The 22,239-nt window shown below is 48.0% G+C and overlaps 1 protein-coding gene across 1 annotated transcript in view; it reads right to left on the reverse strand.

The window, feature by feature from the left end:
• OTOG (otogelin) overlaps nucleotides 1–22,239 on the reverse strand; it is a gene marked incomplete at both ends in the record, with an annotated part of 86,081 nt that overhangs the window by 43,212 nt on the left and 20,630 nt on the right. Inside the window, 9 exons of the mRNA XM_081239583.1 lie at nucleotides 3,221–3,328; nucleotides 10,719–10,878; nucleotides 12,376–12,419; nucleotides 12,818–12,892; nucleotides 14,242–14,434; nucleotides 16,020–16,232; nucleotides 17,132–17,256; nucleotides 18,862–19,039; nucleotides 19,917–20,049. Of these exons, the coding sequence (XP_081095709.1) occupies nucleotides 3,221–3,328; nucleotides 10,719–10,878; nucleotides 12,376–12,419; nucleotides 12,818–12,892; nucleotides 14,242–14,434; nucleotides 16,020–16,232; nucleotides 17,132–17,256; nucleotides 18,862–19,039; nucleotides 19,917–20,049 (1,229 nt within the window). The remainder of the gene's footprint in view (nucleotides 1–3,220; nucleotides 3,329–10,718; nucleotides 10,879–12,375; nucleotides 12,420–12,817; nucleotides 12,893–14,241; nucleotides 14,435–16,019; nucleotides 16,233–17,131; nucleotides 17,257–18,861; nucleotides 19,040–19,916; nucleotides 20,050–22,239) is intronic.

Genomic DNA, 22,239 nt, shown 5'->3' on the forward strand with positions numbered 1-22,239 from the left:
GGGGCTCAGAGAGGTTAAGCCAACAAATAACAGAGCCAAGACTGAATCCAGATCTATTTGACTCCAACGTCCACACTCTTTTTACCACTCCAATCGTTCATTCATTCACTCATTCATTCAACAACTCATAAGCATCTACCATATCCCAGGCATTATTCTAGGAGTTTCAGATACATCAGTGAACAAAACAGCAAAAAACCTCTGCCCTTGTGAAGCTCATATTCTAGAGGAGGAAGCTACAACTAAATAATAAGTAAGCATGAGAAGGTAATAGAGTGGGTAAGAAGGTGATGAGTGCTATGGGGGGGAAGAAGCAAGATAAAGGGGATTGGGAATGTGTGTGGGGGTGAGTTGTAATTTCAAATAAGGTGGACAGAGGAACATGTGAGCAGAGACTTAATGGAGGTGAGAAAATTAAGTATATGGACATCTGGAAGAAGAGCATCCTGGGCAGAGGGTACAGCCTTTGCAAAGGTCCTGAAGAACCTCAGGAAGACAACACAGCTAGAATGGAGAGTGTAGGAGGAGAGGAGGAATTCAGGGAGGTAACAGAGGTCCAGATCCCATAGGTCCATGAAGGCCATTGTAAGAATGGTAGGAGTGAGACCAGGAGTGTTTGGAGGATTTAATCACGGGGATAACAGGATGATTTATGTTCCACTCTGGCTGCTGTGCTGAGCCTAAACTGGAGGGTGGAAGCAGGAAGATCAATTGAGAGGTTTTTCTGCAACTTAGGAAAGAGATGATGGTGGCTCAGAGCAGGGTAACAGCAGTTCAGGAATAAGATCCAGATTCTGGATCTATTTTGAATGTAGAACCAAAAGGATTTTCAGACAGCTTGGATGAAGGTAGTAAGAGAGAGAACTCAAGGATGATTCCAGGTGTTCTGGCCTGAGCAACTGGAAAAATGAAGTCTTCCTCCGCCCGGATGGGAAAGGCTGAGTGAGAAGCAGGTCTGAGGGGGAAGATCAGGTGTTCAGTTTTGGGCGTGCTGGTGTTTGACATGTCCATTAGACACACATGTGGTGATGTCAAGTGAGTAGTTGGATGTGCGAGTCTGGAGTTCAGGAGTAAGGTTTGGACTATGGGTAGAAATTTGGGAGTCAGCTGCCTATGGATAGGCCTTATCACCATGAGACGGGGTGAGTTCACCAACAGAATGAGTATAAATACAGAAGAGGTCCCTCGGGGCACTCAATATTAAGAATTTGGAGAAGAGGAAGAATCAACAAAAGAAATGGAGAAGGAGCAGCAAGAGAGGCAGGAGGAAAATCAAGAGGGTGGGAAATCCCAGAGTCACATGAAGAAAGGTATGACGGCAGAGAATGATAACAAATGACTGACTGTGTCAAATGCTGCTAATAGGTCTAGGAAGATGAGGACCAAGCGATAAACACTGGATATAACACCATGGAGATTATCAGTGACCTTGGTAGGGATAGTTTTCATGGAATGGAAGGGAGAATGGGAGAAGAGGAATTGAAAGCAGCAAATACAGACAACTGTTCTGAGAAGTTCTGCAATAAAAAGGGAGCAGAGAGATGGAGCACACACTCATTAATGTGAGATGAATCCCGAAGTCTAGCAGACCTTCCTCAGCCTACAAGAGACGTAAGGGTTCAGGGGAGCTGAGTGGCTGGGAAGGGCTCATACAGAACACACCCATCTCTGAAACACCAGACCAGGAATCAATACACCAAGCCTGACCTGAAGTTACTTGACACAGGGTCCTGTGCCCAGCCCAACCCCTTGGACAGTCACTGGAACGTGATGTGGGGCTAAGAAGGAATAGGTTCCAATGGGTGGAGACCTCCACTGGTATGAGCTGGCCAGACCTCTTTGAGGGGTCCTTGTCCTGTTTCCTTCCCCTCTTCATCCTAGCTCCACTAGTCTAGCTGATGTGCTTTGGCCATTTTCCAGAGAGTTGTAGGAGCCAGGGCTCAGGGGTCCCTGATGTGTCCCCTGACCCCCTGGGGCAGTGGCAGGGCCACCTTGATCCTGCAGACACATCAGGGCTGGAGGAGCCCTTGGACTCTCAGAGCCCTGGAAAGCCCAGGTCGGGCCCTCTGCAGGAGCACAAGGGCACAGGGGGAATGTCAGGGAGGCTCCACATGCCTCTGTGTGCCAGGAACACAGAGGACATCTGGCAAAGGAGGCCACAACACAGGCCACCCAGCCTGGAAGGCATGGGTTGAAAGGCCTCATTAGCTGTTGGGGTAGTTATAAGGCCTTTGCCGGGGGTGGGGGGGGTCATTGGGGAACCTCAAGATTTAGGTGGTTACAAGGTGGGAGAGATGCTCAGCTCTCCCAGAAACAGAGGACAGGTGGAGAGTGGGAAAACCAGTTACTTAAAAAAAGAGTGACCATAGACACTTCCAGGAGCCAAGCCTTTGGAAAGTGAATTAATGTGAGTTAGGCACAGCAGCAGTGGAAGCCTGAGAGGATATTTAGGAGGTTGAGTCTCTACCCACTTCCATTCCCTGCTGCTTGGCCCAGGGCAGGCTCTACAGAACTGGCCCCAAGCCTGTTTTCAAAGAATTCAATCCAGGTACACACACTCTCACGTATGTATACTTATATTAACAGATATACAGTGTGCAAATATATTCACATGTAAACTTACTCTCACATATCATAGGAAATCACAAAGGCACATTTTACATATTGTTCACTTACATGTAAATACAAATATGCACACCCAGTGTATGCATATATTCACACACTTTGCACATACATGTCCCCACATACTAAATGGATGGAGATGCACACAAATGTATATAAATATAGCTAAATACATACACAAATTCATAACTGTATGTATTCACTAACATATTCAGGATTATGAATGCCCATGTTTTCATATATATGCATGTGCATACACATTCACATATGCAGTCTATGCATTTTGCACACGTGCCCACACTTGCACATCCATATACATATGCAAACACATCCTCATGATTACAAATACACATCTACACACATTCATATACATGTTTGATCAAACTCACATTCGTGTAAATACTCACAAAAACACTCCCCAAAATTCTTTCTATGTGTACACTTGTATATATACACAAACCCTTACATAGCACAGAAACACACAACATGAATATGAACATGGTTGAAGGGGGGACGCTAGATTGTACTCATGACCATGCATCCCATATCCATCCTCACACCCAGCAAAAAGCAGAGCCTGGATGGGGCCCTCACTTACCAGGAATGGCAGGGAGACATGACCTGGTCCCCAGGGAAGTACTCCTTCCCCTTCCAAGTGCATGGGCACTCCTCTGGCAGGAAACAGGCATCCCCGTGTCTGAGCAGGCTATAAGGACACAGCAAGCAGGTGGTCAGGAGAGCACCCTTCCCATCTCTGTCACCTGTGGAGGACCCTGTATCCACACGGATGCCCCGGAGTGGCTCTCAGCATTTACCCCCTGGAAGAGAGTGACCATGTACGCACCACCATCCTGCTGCTGCCCAGTGGGGTTCAGAGGTACCTCGGTAACTGGAAAAACCAGAGACAGACTTGGCCCAGCTCAGAAGTCTCTGCCATACATCAGGAAGCAAGGATCAGCTCTACCAGCCACATGCTGCCCCCCACCCTCCAGCCAGGCTGGATGCCAGTTGTCCCGTAGGCACTAGATGTATACTAATGAACAGACCATGGACATGGGCATTGACCCTCCCTACCCAGGTGGCTCATAGAGTAACTAGTAGATTGCACTGAAAAGAAATGTTAAAGGGAATTTTTCAGGAAGATGGAAACTCAGATTCACATGGAATGAAGAGCTCCAAAAGTAGAAAATATGTTGGTAAATATTTTTTAAATTATTTTAAATTTCTTTAAGCGATAACTGAGCATTTAGAACAAGATTAATGTCAATGAATTGTGGGGTTTATAACACTTGTAGAAGTAAAATGTATGACAATAATAGTACAAAGGACAAGAAGGAAGTAAATGAAAGCAGACTGTTACAAGTATTCTACCTAAAGTGGTGAAACATTAATTCATGGTAGACTGTGATAAATGAAAGATACATATTGTAATCTCTAGAGAACCACAAAAATAAAAAATACCAGGATATATACTTGAAATGAAATAAAGGAGAAAAAAATAGAATACTAAAAAATACTTAACCCAAAAGAAGAAAGAAAAGAAGAAAAAACAAAGAAAGATAGGACAAAGATAACAAATAACAAGATGGTAGTATTAAACTCAGTCCAATTACATTAAAGGCAAATGCATAAACCCTCTAATTACAAGGGAGAAACTGTAACACTGGTGAAAAAAGCAAGACCCAACTATATTTTGTTTACAAAAGACACAGTTGAAATATAAAGGCACAGATAAGCTAAAAGTAAAATGATGGGGAAAGATATCATGCAAACACTAGTCACAGGACAGAGTGGCTATATTAACATTAGACAAAGTAGACTTCAAGATAAGTAGTATTAACAGCAATAACGAGGGCTATTTCATAATAACAAAAGAGTCAATTTATCAAGAGAACATAAGAATCCTAAATGGACACGCACCAAGTATGAGAGCTTCAAAAACAGAAGCAAAAACTCATAGAACTAAAAGGAGAAAAGAGACAAAAGCACAATTATAGTTGGAGATTTCAACGTTCTTCTCCATTACCGATAGAATAGGCAAAAAATCATCATAGATGTGCCTATAAATTTGACAACTTAGATGGAATGAACGACAAAAACACCAAATATCTATAAATAAATTCAATGACAAATGTACAAAACTTTAGGTGAAAACTATGAAACACTGCTGAGAGAAATTAAAGAAGGCCCAGTAAATGGAGCAATAATGACATATTTGCAGATCGGAGGACTCACTAATATGAAGATGTCAGTTCTCCCAAAGTGACCTATAGATTCAGCACAATCCCAATCAAAATCCCAGAGGCTGTTTTGTAGAAATTGACAAGCTGGTCCTAAATTTACATGGAAATTCAAAGACCTAGAAGTGCCAAAAAAAAACTTTGAAAAGGAACAAAGTCGGAGCACTATCAATTTCTGATTTCAGGACTTACTATAAACCTTCAAAAATCAAGACAGTGTGATATTGGCCTAAAGATAGACAAATAGATCAATGGAACAGAATAAAGAGTCCTAGGAATAAAGACATAGAGGTAGAGAATGGACTTGAGGACACGGGGAGGGGGAAGGGTAAGCTGGGATGAAGTGAGAGAGTGGCATGGACATATATACGCTACCAAATGTAAAACAGATAGCTAGTGGGAAGCAGCCACATAGCACAGGGAGATCAGCTCGGTGCTTTGTGTCCACCTAGAGGGGTGGGATAGGGAGGGTGGGAGGGAGGGAGACGCAAGAGGGAGGAGATATGGGAACATATGTATATGTATAACTGATTCACTTTGTTATAAATCAGAAACTAACACACCATTGTAAAGCAATTATACTCCAATAAAGATGTTAAAAAAAAAAGAATAAAGAGTCCTGAAATAGACCGACATTTATACAGTCAATTGATTTTTTTTTAAGGTGCCAAAACAATTCAATAGGGAAAGCAAAGTTTTTTTTTAAATGCGGCTATAACCACTGGATATCCATCAGAAAAAATAAAATGAAACAACTCCATTTTACAGCATATACAAAATACAATAATTTTAGATAGATTATAGATCCAAATGTAAAAGCAAAATTTATAAAGCTCCTAGAGGAAAACATAGACGAATATCTTTGGAACTGTGGCAAAGATTTCTTAGGACACAGAGAGCACTAATCATAAAGAAAAAAGTGATAAGGTAAACATCACCAATATTTTAAACTTCTGCTCATCAGAAGTTTTTAGACGTATTAAGACACTAAAAGTAAATGGATAGGCAAACCACAGACTGGGAGAAAATATTTGCAATACAGATGTCTGACAAGGGACTTGCATCCAGAATCTATAACTTCTGCAACTCATTTTTTTTTTACAAGCAAAGTTATTTACTTATTTATTTAGGCTGCACTGGGTCTTAGTTGTGGCACATGGGATCTTTAGTTGCAGCATGTGGACTTCATAGTTGCGGCACACATGCGGGATCTAGTTCCCCAACCAGGGATCAAACCTGGGCCCCCTGCAATGGAAGTGTGGAGTCTTAACCACTGGACCTCCAGGGAAGTCCCTACAACTCAATTTTTAAAAAAATCAGCTAAGTAAAAAGTAGGCAGAAGACTTGAATGGACACTTTACACAGGAAGATATACAAATGGCCAAACAACACATGAAAAAGTACTCATTAGTCATTAGGGAAATACAAATTAAAACCATAATGTTATTTGACTAAGTTCTCACTAAAATAACAAAAATGAGAAAGACAGAAAACATCAAATGTTAGTGAGGATGTGGAGCAGCCAGAACTCTCACACGATGAGAAGGTGAAGTCGTACAAGAAAGTAATTTGGCAATTTCTTATGTAGTTAAACATACATCTACCCTAGGACTCAATTCCACGCTGAAGTGTTCATCCAAGAGAAAGCAGCCTTATTTAAAATAGCCCAAACTGTAAATAACCCAAATATGCATCAACATTTGAGTGAATAAATTAACTATTGTATATTCATACAATGGAATACTACTGAGCAATAAAAAGAAACAAACTACTGGAAAATGCAACAATGTGGATCAACCTCAAAGACATATGCTAAGGAGAAGAAGCCAGACATCAAAGGGGAGATACTGCATGATTCTACTTTCATGAAGTTCTAGAACAGGCAGAGACTATCTATGCCAAAATGAAGAACTATGGTGGAGGGATGGGGGAGGCACTAACTAGGAAAAAGCATAGGGCTCGAAGGAATTTTTTTTTTTTTTTTTTCTGGTACGCGGGCCTCTCACTGCTGTGGCCTCTCCCGTTGCGGAGCACAGGCTCCGGACGCACAGGCTCAGCGGTCATGGCTCACAGGCCCAGCCGCTCCGCGGCATGTGGGATCTTCCCAGACCGGGGCATGAACCCGTGTCCCCTGCATCAGCAGACGGACTCTCAACCACTGTGCCACCAGGGAAGCCCTCAAAGGAATTTTTTGAGGGGAAAGAAGTGTTCTCTATCTTGAAGGAGATGTGGGTTACAAGAGGGTATAAACTTATCAAAGCTTAGCAAACTGTATACTTATAATCTGTGTGTTTTACTGTATATAAATTATGCCTCACTTTTAAAAAATTAAAAGGAAATAGAGTGAGACATGAAATATTGATTGGAAGCTCCATATTTAAGGGGGGCCATCATTTTTGTTGTGGAACCCCCAAAACGTCAGTTTCTAGAGTTTTTTTTCTCTCGGCCCAGCCAATTTGCAGAAGAATCATCTTTCATTTCTGGCCTGGGAGGCAAAAACTTTGATGCCACCATCCTGGGAACCAAGCTGGGGAAGAAGGCTGGGTCCCAGCAGGCTTTCAGTCAATCTCCCTATTTTCACTCTACATCTCATACCTGCCTGTGTCCCTGAGATCAAAGCCTCTGACTTGACATTTCTAGAAACTCTTACCACCTTTCTCTGCTGGATGGGGTTAGGGAATCCGGGAGTTTAACTGCTCCTTACCCAGACTTGCACCTCATCCTCCTGTCTTGCTCCCACCACCCCTCTTTCTGAGATTCCTGGAGCCTCCTGTTCCTCAAGCCGTCAACACCATGTAGGCTGTTTCTCCTTGGCCTTCCTTCTCTACAAGCATCAGCTGTCATCCTCTGCTTTGCAACGTCAGTTTCTACATAGCCACCCTCGTTCCTTCTTCAAAAACTATTGACCCATCTCATGCCACTGTCATTCCATCCCTGCTCCCTTTGTCCCTGGTGATTTATACATTTTTTTACTCCATTACTAACATTTCATCGCGATTGTCAGAGGAAGCAGGAAAATAATTTAAAAGCATGTGCTTAATCCACAGTGCGCTACCTGAAGCCACTTAACCTTTCTAAGCCTCCAGTTTTTCATGTGTAAAACGGGGATGACGCCTTCTTCCCAAGGTCATTACGAGAATTTAATTATAGACCTGGGCACACTGCCTAGCACTTAGTAGATACACAATAAATATTGGTTTCTTACCCTTCCTTTCTCCATAATTGCATCAGAAACCAGTGATGGGCTGGCTCACCGCCTTCCATCTTCACCCCCAGGCCCTCCCCTGGCCCCCACCATCCACCCGGCGAAGGGACCTTTCCTGCCGCCTACCATCCACTGCTCCCTCCTGGCCTTTTGCAGACCTGCCTGCATCCCTAGCACCTTCTGTGTGCCCACCACAGACAGGAGCATGCAGAGAGAAGCTCTGGCCTCTGTCTCCAAGGTGCCCTCAATTTGCGGAGCACCCTCTCCTTAACTGTTAAGGGTCCCTCTTGTTCCAGACCCCCCTCAGGGAGCATTTGCACATGCATGGGATCCAGGTGAAGGAAGACAATGCCATCACCCACATAGAGTGCTTATTCTGTGCCATTTTACAGGTGAGGAAACTGAGCCTCAGGGAAGTTAACTGACTCACCCAGTAAGTGGTGTAATCAGAACTCAAGCCTGACTCCAGAGTTCGTGCTCCTAACCACTGTGCTACACTACTTAGTGGCCCCAGAGCCCTGGGCTCAGCACCAACATGCAAAGGAACTTGGAGCAGCACAGACAGCCCCAGATCCCTGCAGTGGCCCAGGAGGATTACACACACCCAGAGATTCTAAGAAACACCATGGGGAGGGGCACAGGTACTGGAGGCCCAGAGGGCCCCAGGCAGGGCTTGTTAGGTATATCACTGGGAGCCCTAACCCAGCTCCCAAGAGGATGTTCCACTATGGAAGGAAATGCCTGTCCTTCCTTTAAAAGTCGAGACTGCAACAATTTCCCTTTGACAAGCCCCTATGGAGTGTGTGTAAGCTCCTCATAGGGCATTTGATACAGCACGTGAGCCACTAGGGCAAATACCCCAAGAGGTGATGGGGGTTCAACACTAAGAAGGGGAAGAGAACAAGTTTCTCTGGAGCACTTACTGTGCCCGGCTCCTTGCAGCCGCTGTCTTCTTTAAATCTCACAAGAATCCTGCACTGTAGGTGTTACTGTCCTCAATTCACAGGTGAGCAAACTCAGGCTCATAAACATTAAGTGACTTGTCCGACATCACACAGCTAGTGACAAACATTAAGTCCTCTGGGCTGTGGATGCTCTTGGCACAGCGCTAGGACCTGGATTGAACTTTGGGAGGCCAGAAGCAGAGGAAGAGGATTCAGGTACTGTCCTGCTCAGACTGGTCCTGCAAACAGCCAGCCGGGCCTCACAGACAAGAAAACTGTGGCCCAAGTGGTCATGTAACTTGTCAAAAGTCACCGAGCCCTTAGACATCTTCACATCCTATCCTACCCTTTGGAGCCTGGGGATGGAAAAGGGAGCTCCACTCTGGCTTTGGGATCTTCTGAGTTAAACTAATCCCTAATGTTGGACATTGCTTTAGAACCTTGCTACTCAAAGTGTGGCTCCTAGACCAGCAGCATCAGCAACCCCTGGGAGCTTGTTAGAAATGCAGAGTCTTGGGCCTAGGGTCCTGTGCGAGTTCTCCAAACCTCACAGGGGTCCCTTGTGGATGCCCTTGCCTGGGAAAGGGCAGCCTCATAAACCACATCATGACCTCTGCGTAGGGGACCAGACTCCAGGCCTCACAGAGCCAGCAGGCTCTGGCCAAAGGGCAGGGTTTGCAGTAAGCAGAGTTGGGTTTGAGTCATGAATCTCTGGGCAGACCACTTCCCTGCACCCCACCCTTGGCCTCAGTTTCTTCATCTGCAAAATGGGAATAATGATCCTCCCCTCCTTTCTCCCAAGGATGCTCTGAGATTGAAGGAGATCGTTATATCAAGGTGTTTTATAAACAGCAAAACTCCAACAGACTATTCCCTCCCTTTCCCACCCTAGAAGCTCTAACCCCCTTCTCACGTCCTTTGGCTGCCAGGCCTGGGCTGGGACTCCCAGTTTAGCCCTGTTGTCTGCACAGGCTGAGGACACAGCCCAGTGCTGCCAAGTCATGGGACGAGGTGGTCAACTGTCTTCTCAGCCTAGACCTGAAGCAAGACCAGCATCAGGAACGAGAACTGGCAGAGCGGCGTGCTGGGCCCCTGCAGCCACCTCGGCATGCAGAGCATCAATGAGGCGACCTACAAAACTCAGCTCATGCAGACCACCCAGCTGTGATGGCAGCATCTCGGGCACCCAGGAGGGAGACTACTTCCACAGGGTGGGGCCTTTCTTTTTCAAGTATTACAGGGGCCTGAGCCCTCCACCTGGTCAGAATTTTGCAGGGATGAAGGTTGAGAGCTAAACACGGGTTTCCTCTCTCATAGTCTTCAGCCCATGAGGCCTCTAGGGTATGCCCGGCACCCACCCAGTGCTTGGCACCTCATTTAATCCTCCAACAGTCTCTTGAGGTGGTAGGAATTATTATTATCCCCATTTTACAGATGAAAAGCTGAGCCTCAAAGGAGCTAGGCCCCTTCCTTGTCCAAGGCCACATGCTGGTGAGAAGCAGAGGCAGGTGGGCCCCCTCCGGCTTGGCTCCCCACCCTCCTGCTCTTTCTCAGATTCTTGCTAGTCATTACACTGTCACTAGCCAGCTGTGGGCTGGTGCCTCCCTGCAAGGCTGTGTGAGGTTTTCCCTGTCCCTCACTCCACGTTATGGTCTCTGGTTCTGCCAGCCTTTGGGAGTGGTAACCCATGGCAACACAGATACATACCCTTGGGGACAGGCGCATCCTGAGAGGCAGGGGCCACGGGCTGGCATGCTCAGGCTCAGGTTCAGCAGCTGCTGCTCACACGTCCTCTCTCTGCTCAGCTCAGGGTCAGTGTGCAGGTCACTGCAGTTCACGAAGACCTGGCCTTCTGGACAGGCAGCAGCTGGAATAGGAGAGGGTGGTGCTGGCAAGGGCCTGGACACTCAGCAGGATGCTTGGAACACCTGGGCCTAGGGTGGGTTCCTGGGCGGCAGGGGGGCCAGGGAGACCTGGGGACCAGCATCTGGAGGATGCAGGCAGAGATGGGGCTCTGATGCTTTCTCATGCCCTTGCTGCCCCTGAAGCATTCCTTGGGTTCCCAAGTGCACATCACAGTGGGCGGGAGGGGTATGTGCTGTCCTACAATAGGACAACCACCACCAGTACCAATTACTGGACGTGTCCTTTCCACCAGGTACTGTTCCAGGCCCTTCGTGTGCATTTTCTTATTCAATCCTGCAACAACTCTGTGAGGTATTACTATCCCCTATTTTCCCATATAATGGAGAGAAGTCAGTTCTGCTTTCAAAGGCATGATAAGGTGAGAGGAAGTGCCCCAGAGGGACCAGAAGAGGAGCCAGAAAGACGATAGCCATGCAGTGTGGCAGGGTGGCCAGGGGACTTTTAACAACATGGAAGTCAACTTCCCATTTACCTGTATTTCTGTGACATACACACTCTCTCTCCCAGAGCCTTCAGTCACGTTGGCCATATACACTTATACCATGTGAGCAATCTTTTTTAGGAAAATCAATAAAGGGGGTCTGAGTTCTACGCCCACCCTGGGATGGAACAGAGAGAAAGGGATAGCTACAGGAGATGAAATAAAATTCCTAAAGGGCAGAAACCTGAAGCCAGAAACAACAAAAAGAAAAACACTCTCAGGGACATACACGAAACGTGGGGAGAACATAGGAATCTAGGTTATATACAAAAGAGGAAGTGAAGGTTCAGAGAGGTGAAGTGAGTTACCCAGGGCTGCACAGGTAGTGAGTGCTGGGCAGGATTTGAACCCAGGGCTACCTGAGTTTGGAGGCCCTGCTCTTTGCCACCTGCCATATGATTATTCTCTGATCTCCTCTGTGCCAATCTCCATACTTAGTGGCATTATCCACCCCGGGAGGTCCTCCCTGAAGGCTCCAGCCTCCTTTCCCTACCACCTCCAAGGCCCTCACAGGCTGATGCACCAGTGTGCCACCCTGATGCCCCCATCTCTACTGCCTGTGAGCGTCTCAAAGGCTCAGCCTATCCTCCCCACTGCTGTGATCCCACATCCCACACTGGACACAAAGTCAGCCTCAGTAGACACGTGATGGTTCAGACAGAGGAAATCCAGGACCCAGGGGAGGTCAAGGGACTGTCCAGAGGGAGATGGAGTCTCAGCATCTTCTCGAGAAGCAGGAGGGACAGCCACTTGAGTGGGGCTGAGGTTGGGACAGGATTTCACAATGCCACCCTCCAAGCTGGAACCTTTCCCGAGAGGGCAAAGAACACAGAAGGCTCGGTGTGGCACAAGACCTGGGGTGGGGTGTCCCTGTCCTGGTCTGTCCTCGAGCTCTCCACGCCCCTCTCCAAAACCCCACTACCATGAAGGAGGCCCCACCCTCCCTGTCACCCTTACCTGGGGCTCTGCTACCACAGCTCATGACCCCATCTTTGCAGTGGCTGCAGAGAGAGAGAGAGGCACTGGGATCAGCCCACCCAGTCACTGCAGGGCCCGGAGACCTCAAGTTACTGCACTCAGGTTACTGCAGGATTCAGAAGGACATGCCCACTTCTGTCCCTGGCTCCCTGTGCAGAGGGGGAGGGTGGGTGTCGCTTCATGGAAAGTTTTGCACTGCTGAATTTTCTTTAGTCAGCAACTTCCATTTAAAGAGAGGATAATAGGACTTCCCTGGTGGTCCAGTGGTTAAGACTCCGCGCTTCCACTGCAGGGGGCGCGGGTTCGATCCCAGGTCTGGGAAGTTCCTGCATGCCCTGCGGCGCAGCCAGACTAAGATTAAAAATAATAATAATAATAATAATAAAGAGAAGATAATAATGCTGCTGTCTAGGGAGCTCACCAGTGGCCTAGAGACGGGATGTCACTGTCTCCAGGGGGATAATCCATTCCTTGGAAGTGGCAGGAGCACTGGTTCCTATAAAGCCAGGAACAGAGAAAGGTGGGCCAGCTCAGGAGCCGGGGCAGGGACAGCCAAGGACAGGGACCCCACCCCTCAGCCAGCCAGGGGCATTCAGACCCACCATCTGTTCTGATGGCTCAGTGCCTATACCACACAGGTTGTTAAAATACTGTGAACACCAGGTTAGGCCCTCCAAATACGTCACCTTTCTAGCATAAGGTGGAGAACCTTATGCTACCGTCTCTGCAGGCTCCTCTTTGTAGGTCATCTGAGGCCAAAGACTGTGTTGCCTTCTCATATACCTCCCATGGCACCTGCCGGCTACGGCCAAGTGCAGGCCTTGAAGCAGAGCAGTGGAGGGCTGGAAGGGATTCTGAACTCATCCAGCCCCAGTGCTTCTCACCACCTTCTCCCTCTCTAAACCCTCCTCCACCCCCATATAACCCTCAGAGGCTCCCTTCCCTGGCAATACTCAAACTCAAGGGGTCGGGGCAGGGCACACATCTGGATCTCAAGGGAGGACTGTAGCTACAAAAGGCCTCTGAGTGAGTGAATCAAATATGCCCCCTAAAGGGGCTTCTCTCCAGCCCCCCCATTGTTCAGTTGAATGTGATACCATTTTACTGATGGAGAAATAGGCCTGGAGGGGAACAAGGACCTTGCCAGTCAGCCCCAGGATCCTGTGAGGTGAGGTCACCACCTCCCACCTCTCCCCCAACTCTGCCCTCTAGCCACACCGAGAACGCCCACAGGCAGGTCTCAGGGCCTTCCCCTTGTGTCCCTCCGCCTGGTGCACTCTTCACTCAAATCTCCGCTCAAATGTCACCTCATCAGAAAGGCCTTCCTCCCATGCTCACTTCATATGACATAACAGTAACCCTTCCCTGCCCAAGGACCCTCTGTTCTCACTCTGCTGTATTTGGCTTTATAGCTCTTGTTACCACCAGATCCATTAAGGATCTGCTTATTTGCTTATTATCTGTCTCACCACCCAGAATGTGAGCTCTGTGAGGGCAGGGCTCTGTTTTGTTCGTTGCTGAATTCCCAGAGCCTAGAAATGTCTGGAACATACTAGGTCAGTAAAGATTTGTGGAAGGAGAGGAGAGATGAGGGCAGAGACCCTGTTGGCTCTGCGGGGTTGCTCTGGAGAGCCAGAGCTGAGAAGAGAGGCCCAGGAAGGGGGAGAGGTGTCTAGAGGAGGAAGCCCACCCGACCACTGACCCAGCTTACCCTCCAAGCTCTGCCCTGAGATTGTGAGATGAAGTAGGGACATGAGAGGCCCAGTCAGGCACCCCAGTTTCCTATGCTCTGGAGACCCCCAGCCTCATCACCACCTGACACAGAGCTCAAGCCAGCCTGCTCACCTGGGAACACAGAGGTCAGCCTGGGTGTCCAGATAGGTGTCTGGTGGGCAGGCACAGCCCTCCACACACTCATCCCCGCTGAGGTCGCCGCCACCATCAACTCCACAGGCCTCAGGGCCGGCTAGGTCCTGGCAGGTTTGTCCACACGGAGCCACACAGGGGCTGTACTCCTTGGTAGCCTCACAGGACAGCGCTGTAGTGAGGAATGTAACTGTGCTTTGTTTCTCTCTTACTTACAACTGTGTGGGGTGGAGTCATCATCATAAAGAGGAGAACTGAGAACCAGAGAAGTTAAGACATTTGTCCAAGGTCACACAGCAGGTCAAGGTCACAGCTGAGATTTGAACCCAGTCTGCCTCCCACTACACCAGAATGGCAGAGCCATAGAGGTGGGTCGCACCTCCCAAGTTCAGCCTGGACCCTGCCACTGGTATTTCCTTTTCACTGCAGGGCGTTCCTCTTAGGTAGTGATACTGGGGAAGGAGTGGAAATCACTGCCGCCTGACAGCCCTGCACTCACCCACAGACACACATGCACAAGTTTGTAAATACACACACACTTCTGCCTCTCTCGCTTCCATGGGTTATGAAGATCAATTGTGCTCCCTCCAGCAGCCTCTCAGGGCCCTTTGTCCAAGACTCAGGGTTGCCCTCTCCTCATCTGGACACCATCCCACTCCCCTGGGGTCTCCCGCAGTCTGTCAGGGCCAGTAGAGCCACCTAGACTGCCAAGCCCAGTTGTTCTCACCCCGGCTGCACATCAAAGCCACCTGGGAGCTTTTAAAAATGCTGACCCCTGCCCCTCACTGCCAAATATATTGTTTTAATTGATACTGGATATGGCTCAGATAGGTGCATTTTTTAAAAGTTCCCATGATGATTCTAATGTGGTCCTGTCCAACCAGCTCTGGAGAAACTTTGACTCAGAGACGGGCAGGGCCTTGTCACAGACACACAGAAAGTTACCTGCATGGCTGGAATAAAACTCAGGCCTCCTGACTCCCAGTATAGTAAGCCGCCTACATACGAACCTTTGAGTTATGAACTTTTAAAGATGCGAACATATTATAAACTGATTATAGTACAGTACTATACAGCTGATTGTGTTAGTTGGGTACCTAGGCTAACTTTGTTTGACTTATGAACAAACTGAACTTACGAACGTGCTCTAGGAACGGAACTCATTCATAAGTAGGGGACTTACTATACTGTGCCTTTTCCATTTATTCAACAAACATTTGCTAAAAGCTTACTGAGAGTGGGGACCTGTGCTGGGGCTGGGGGCACAGAGATGACTAAGACATGGAGAGGTGTGTGGCCTGGGGTGGGAGTGGGGGTGGGTACGGGCCAGCCCAGGCCCATTGAGCCACGTGTGCACTCAAACCTGAGGGCCACACAGCCAGTGATCTTTAGAAAGTTCACTCTGGCTGCAATGAGAAGAGGCTATAGAGACACCTGCTAGGTAGCTGTGACTAGGATGGTGGCAGTGGTGGTGGTGAGAACCGGCTGAATTTGCAGTTGACCAGATTTACAGGACTTGGAGGTGGACTGGAGGTGACACATGCCCCAGGTGTCAGGCCTGGGTAATCCATGGATGGGGGCCCTCAGCAGAGATGGAGAGCATAGGAGGAGAAGCAGTTTGAGAGGAGTGGGTGTTAGGCTGGAGGAGACTGTAGGACGTCCCAGGGGAGAGTTCAGGGGGGCAGGTGGACACTCAGATCTGGAGCTCCGGCTCCTCCAGCTGTCCTCACATGGGCACACAAACGTGGGGCGCTCACCACAGGCTGGCAGGTGGGCACGGAAGTCGACAGGGAGCCCATGGCGCTGGCACAGGCGGGCATAGTGGGCTAGCGTGGCACACAGGCAGGGCTGTCCACAGCGGCAGGTATCCTGGCGGCACTGCTCAAAGTAGGGCACTGGGCTCAGGTACGCAGAGCAGGGCGCAAACAGCTCCCCAGTGAGCACGCTGCAGGACTGCAGGGCATAGGAGGCTGGAGACAGACAAACGCGGGGGGCGGGGTCAGAGGGTCAGAGGTCTGGTTTTCCTGGTGCCCCAGGCCCCAGTCTCTCCCTCCCTCCTTCCCCACAGCTCAGGGGACTCTGTACACGGGAGTGCGTGTGTATGTGTGTGCGCGTGCACAGGCACTCGTGCAATGCATTCCTCATGCCAGGCATGAATCCATATGCCAGAAGGAGTCAAGGGAGTGAATGAAACAGACAAAAGTCCCTGCCCTCATACAGCAGACATTTTGGTTGGAGGAGACCATCACTAGACAACTTACATAGTAAATTAAAGGGGAAGAATCTAAGGAGAGAGAGAAAGCTAGGAAGGAGAATGGGGATTGCAAGTTGGGGCGGGAGGGAAATTGTGATTTTAAACCCAGTGGTCCAAAGCCCTCAGTGGAAAGACGTTTGACCAAAAACTCGAAAGAGGTGAGAGAGTGAGGCATGTGTTTTTGAGGGAAAAACATTCCAGGTGAAGGGAACAGCAAGTGCAAAGACCTGGAGAGGAGAAGGACCAGGCTGTGTAGGAAGAGAGCAAGGAGGCCAGTGCAGCTGGAGGAAGGGGGAGGGTGGGAGTGGGTGGGGGAGGAGGTGAGATAAGGGGGATGGGAGGAGAGCATAGGGCCTGGTGGGGCCACTGTGAGGCATCGGACTTTTGCCCTGGGATGGGGGAGCTGGTACAAATGTGTGTGTAGGTGACAGGGATAGGACGCGAGGTTCCCTTCTGCCTGCCCCTCACCAGAAGGGAAGCCCAGTCCCCTCCCCGTACCTTCTCCTTTCTGATCACTCCTACCCGATGTGGTCAACATCCTCATGCCCAGGTTCCCATCTCATCTCTCTCAAACCAGTCACACCCATCCTCCCTCCCCCTCCCCGATCACCTCACCGGCTTGCAGGTGCACATCACAGGGGTCCAGCGGGGAGCCAGAGACCAGCGGGAAGCAGGCGGACAGTGTTTTCCAGGAATTGCCAAAGAGTTGTGGGGTGCTCTCAGGCACACCCACTGGGGACCTGCAGCCACGGCAGAGCCACATTCACACACTGGCCCACGTGCACCCAAGTGAACGTACAGCATACACCCAGGTAACCATCCACCTGCTCATGTACACACACGCACACACACACAGAACACAAATATATGCCAGACACGCAAACAGCCAAGGGGATCTACACAGACACAAACACAGACAATTACAAATGTGCGTGCATACACACACACATCCCATTCAACAGGCTCCAAATGGGCTTGGGGCCACACACTGTCCCACCCTCACCACCCACCCCAGTTCTTCATGTCAGAAAGAGATAAACAGGGACACCATCAACCAAACTTCACCACATTGACTTCCTCTTCCCTTCCCCAAGGGCAGTCCCCCCAAACTCCTTTGCCCTCCCTCTCTTTCCAGGTGGGAAAGAGTCACATGAGGGGCAATAAAGGGGGGAAGGGGAGAAGCATGTTTCCTAGACAACACCAGTCTCCAAAGGTCACCGAACTGGGTGTAGATGGTAGAATGGAGAGAGATCATAGTGACCATGAGGGGCAGGTTCTGCCTGGCGCCCACCACAGGCACATTATTGCTCCAGAGCAGTGAGAACACTCAAGTCACACAGAGCAGTATTGCCACCCAGAGTTCACAGTTAGCAGCATGGCAAGCAGCCCACACTAAACAAGGTCTGCCCTCACCATTCTAACCAGCTGCCCTAACGTCAGCTCCACCAGGCAAGGCAGAGTAGGATGCTACACTTTAAAACGAACATGCATGGAAAAGCTCTCAGGTTTTTCCTGTTCTTGCTTTTCCAAACAAATTCTCATTTCTGTCGGAAGAAAGCCTCTCATGTTTCCTTCTGCATCACCCAACGCATGTAACTTGAAGGACTGGCCAGAATCTTCAGCCGTCAACATCAACCCTTTGTTCTCCCTTCTGGAAGGTCTGACTCTCGTCTTCTCTCAAATTCCTAAACTGTGTCCATGCCTAGATAGACTTTCTCTCAACTCTCTGTCAGTCCATGGGAAATAGCCCTCCCCAGAATACTGGGAGGCTCACAGGATGCAAACCACAAGCACCAGGCAGGAAAGGTGAGTTAAAATGGCCTGGTGGGATAGAAAGCAAGGGTTTTGGCATCATTGGTTTACTGGGGGCTCACACTCATCTAAAAGTGTTCACAACCAGTTAAAACAGACAAAACCGTGAGCCAAATCAAACTCAGCCTAAGGTCCACCCATTTTAAGAACTCACTGTAAAACAGTATTTCTCAAGGTATCTCTCTAGACCTCACAGCCTAGAATCACAGAGGTGCTTATTAAAAATTAGATTCCCGGGCAGTACCCTAAATCAGATTCTTGAGGAGTGGGACCCAGGAATCAGCATTTTAACAAGCTCCCGGGATGATTCTTTGGCGAAGAAAGACTGTGAACCACTGCTTTAAAGAAACACACTTAAATTTAAATGTAGAGGACTAAATAATCAATGGTGCACGTTGGGAACAGTGTAAGCGTTGGGAACAGCAGCCCGGGAGAAATGTTCCCAGGCAGCGCCAGCCCGGACACACTCTTAAGGGGTCTGCTTAAGGGGCCTGCCTGCCCCTCGCCTTCCAGTTCCGGGTCAGGGCACGTACAGGAAGTCGTCCTGCGTGTTGCCGTTGAAGGTGCCGCAGAGGCCCACAGTGTCCTCTACCCATCGCTGGTCCACCTGCAGGTACAGCCGCGGTCCTTCGTGGTCATAGAGCACCCGCACACCCACGTTGGTCCTCACGCGCAGGAACACGGACGAGAGCCTCCGGATTTCAAAGGCGTCTGGGCACAGAACCGGAGCGGGGATGTAGAAGGTTCAGACAGTATCACCCCATCCACCGCCACCACCTGCATGGCCCACGCTGACCCCCATACCCAGCCCAGTCTTCACACACAGTGAGGCTCTGCCTGAGGGTTGGTTTGGAGGGCCTTGAGAAAAACCTATTCAGTGATGAAGTCAGGACCCAGGAATAACCTACCATGGCAGCTCCCGCTGAGAAATTTCTTCTAGCATCGAGTGCCAATTAAAGCTTTGCCTCCCTAAGTAAGTGGTGTGTTTCCTTCTCTAGAAAAGGAGAATTCTGTAACTACCCATTTTTTTTTCCACAGTGACTACCAGGAAGCTTACAATATGATTTCAGATTCAGTTGTAGCAATTTTTAGATTCAGTTGTAGTGAATTTTACATTTTATGGCTTGCCTTTTTGGGGGGGGGCAGGGCTCTTTACACTCTGGCATCTCCCCTCTTCTCAATCTTGAGCCCTTATCCTTTTTTCTTTTTTAATTTTTTTCTGGTGCCATTTTATTAGTAGTTTTGCCATTTTTGTTAGATGTGCTTCCTACGAGCTATCACAAATACCTTGTGAAATCAAAAAGGATAATAATTAATTAATAGATAGTGAGAGTAGGGATGGAAGACAGCTCCATTAATATCCTAATGTTAGGAGAAGCCACCATACTGCCATGAAGCCCACTGTCATGTTGGGATGGGGACAAAGACAATTTTATAAGTCCAGAGTCCATGTTCCTGGGACCAAGGTGTCCCCCTGGCCTGATTCACCCAGTATTAGAATGTGAGCTGTTGCCCGTGTGGCAGTGCCTTTGGCCAGAAGAGCCTAGGCCGCCACCTCTCAGCTAGCTCTCATCCACCAGGGCCGTACCGTCTGTGTAGGGTGGGGTGACCTTGTACTGGTCAAACAGAAGAACATCCCCTGCTTGGGTCAGGGTCACCTGCCTCCGAGGGTCCTGATGCAGAATCACTGACACTGACTGGACACAGACTCCATCCTGGTTCTAGAGAGAAAAGAAGGCCAAAGGGGCATAGTTAGTCTGTCTTGCCTGCTGGTCCCAACAGAGCCCTCCAAAGGCAGGGATTTCAGCACAGTCTGAGGCTAGGGGAAGCCTCCCCACAGTGACAGAGGCCCAAAGGACATTAGGGGTCCTCTAACCAAATGCTTTCATCTGGGGAATGGGAAGGCAGAGGCACAGACTGGAGAAGGTTAGTGGCAGAACTGGGATAATACAAATAAAAATGATAGTCAACCCTCAGGCTATGACACAGAGCAGAGATGGACTCCAGATGACCCAAAGTCCAGCCCCAGAAACACTGGCCTCCCCACTTGACTGCAATCCAGGACTTTAATTTCATTCTTTTATGGGTGTTTATGTAGCTCTTTCTATGTGTCACATCTTGCAGAGTATCAAGCTCCACTCATAAGCAGGCAGGAAATGAGCTAATATTCTCTAGGCCTCAGGTTCTCATCTCTGAAATGGGTAGTACACATTGGGCCCATTCATACCTCCCTTCCACAGAAGATGGTCACACAGTCATACATGATGAAAATGATATAGTCCCTGCCCTCAAGAAGAATAGATATTAGTGTGGGATACAGACATTAAATAAGTAACTACAAAGTTAGTTAATTATTATTGTGATCAGTGCTGAAAAGAGGTGTAGGGTACTAGGAAAGCATATAGTGAGGGAATGAGACTTAGCCTGTAGAGATAGGAAAGGTCATCCTAGGGAATGATAATAGTAATGTAAAAATAATCATAACAATAATATAACAGTTATACTACAATATTATTATAACATAATAATAACATCTAACTTTAGAGTTATGTTCAAGTACCATTCTGATATATTTTTTAACATATTTACCCACCTAATCATCATAGCAATCCTACTCAGTAAGTACTACTAACAACTCCATTTTGCAGATCAGAAAACTGAGGCATGGGAAAAAAGCTCAAGAGCCATTTGAGCTGAGATCAGAAGGATGCATAGAAGCTGTCTGGGTAATGGAAGAAGGCAATGGGGAAGACATCTAGGCAGAAGGAACAACCTGTACAAAATACCTGACAGGAAGACTTTTACTGTATTCAAGGATGTAAAAGAAGACCAGAGGGGTCAGAGCCCACTGGGCAAAGTAGTTTAAGGTTCAAGAGGTAGGTAGGGGCCAGCTTAGGCAGAGCTTTGTAATATTTTTGGACTTTATCCTAACTTCAAAGACAGTCAGAGAAAGTGTAACAGGAAAGTAATACAATCGAGCACTGAAATGAACTGATCAGAGCTTGAAACTTTTCAGAAAGACTTGTACAACCAGTTATGACCTTTCTTTTAAGTTTCTGCCCAAGGGGACAATCCCTGAAACAGCTCAAAATCATCGTGCCTAAAACATCACCTTCTTTGTCAAACCCACTTATCCTCTGGTCCCCCCTGGACATGTCACTGGTGCAGGAAGAAAGCCTGCACCTTTAGTCAGTCTTAGGTTCAAATCCTGATGTCACTGAAAGCCATAAGACCCTAAAGAACGCACTTCTACAAACCTCTGTTCTCTCCTCTGCAAAATAGAGATACAACATGTGGTTGGTCCTCCCTATTGGATACATATAAGAAAAGTGCATGAAATACTTTGGGGTTGCATTTGTCAAAGCCACAGAACTTTACAGCATAAAGAGTGAACGCTAATGTGTGCAATTTAAAAAAATCATGTAGGAGGTCAGGGGATCCCAGAATGGAATGCACACTGTGACAGAAGAATCTAATATATTACAAATATATGAAACAACCTCACTAAAGGGGTTTTGGGGAAAGCTGTTGACCTAAGTTACTTTGGAAATAAATGGAGTTTGTAAGACTAAGAGCAAAAGGAATTGTGCCTAAGCACTGCACTCTACTTGATAAAGTTATTTCCCATGGAGATACAGGATAATAATTCTGATACTCTTCTACATGTATACTGGAATTGAACAGTTAGGTAAATGAATAGGTGAATAATGGAAGCCAGGTTTCTTAGTGTTGGAGTGGGTGTTTAGAGATAAGCAAGGGGAGGAGGCTAGAATGATCCATATGGCAGTACCTTAGAGTTGGAACATGAGTATGAACTCCTGATTAGCACATAACAAATGGTTATTTATAGAAATATTTATCAATATGTGTATATATGTTGGTTAGACAAGGATATGCATGGGTTATTCATG

This window comes from Mesoplodon bidens, assembly GCF_964165515.1.
Source record: "Mesoplodon bidens genome assembly, chromosome: 7".
Classification (NCBI taxonomy): domain Eukaryota; kingdom Metazoa; phylum Chordata; class Mammalia; order Artiodactyla; family Ziphiidae; genus Mesoplodon; species Mesoplodon bidens.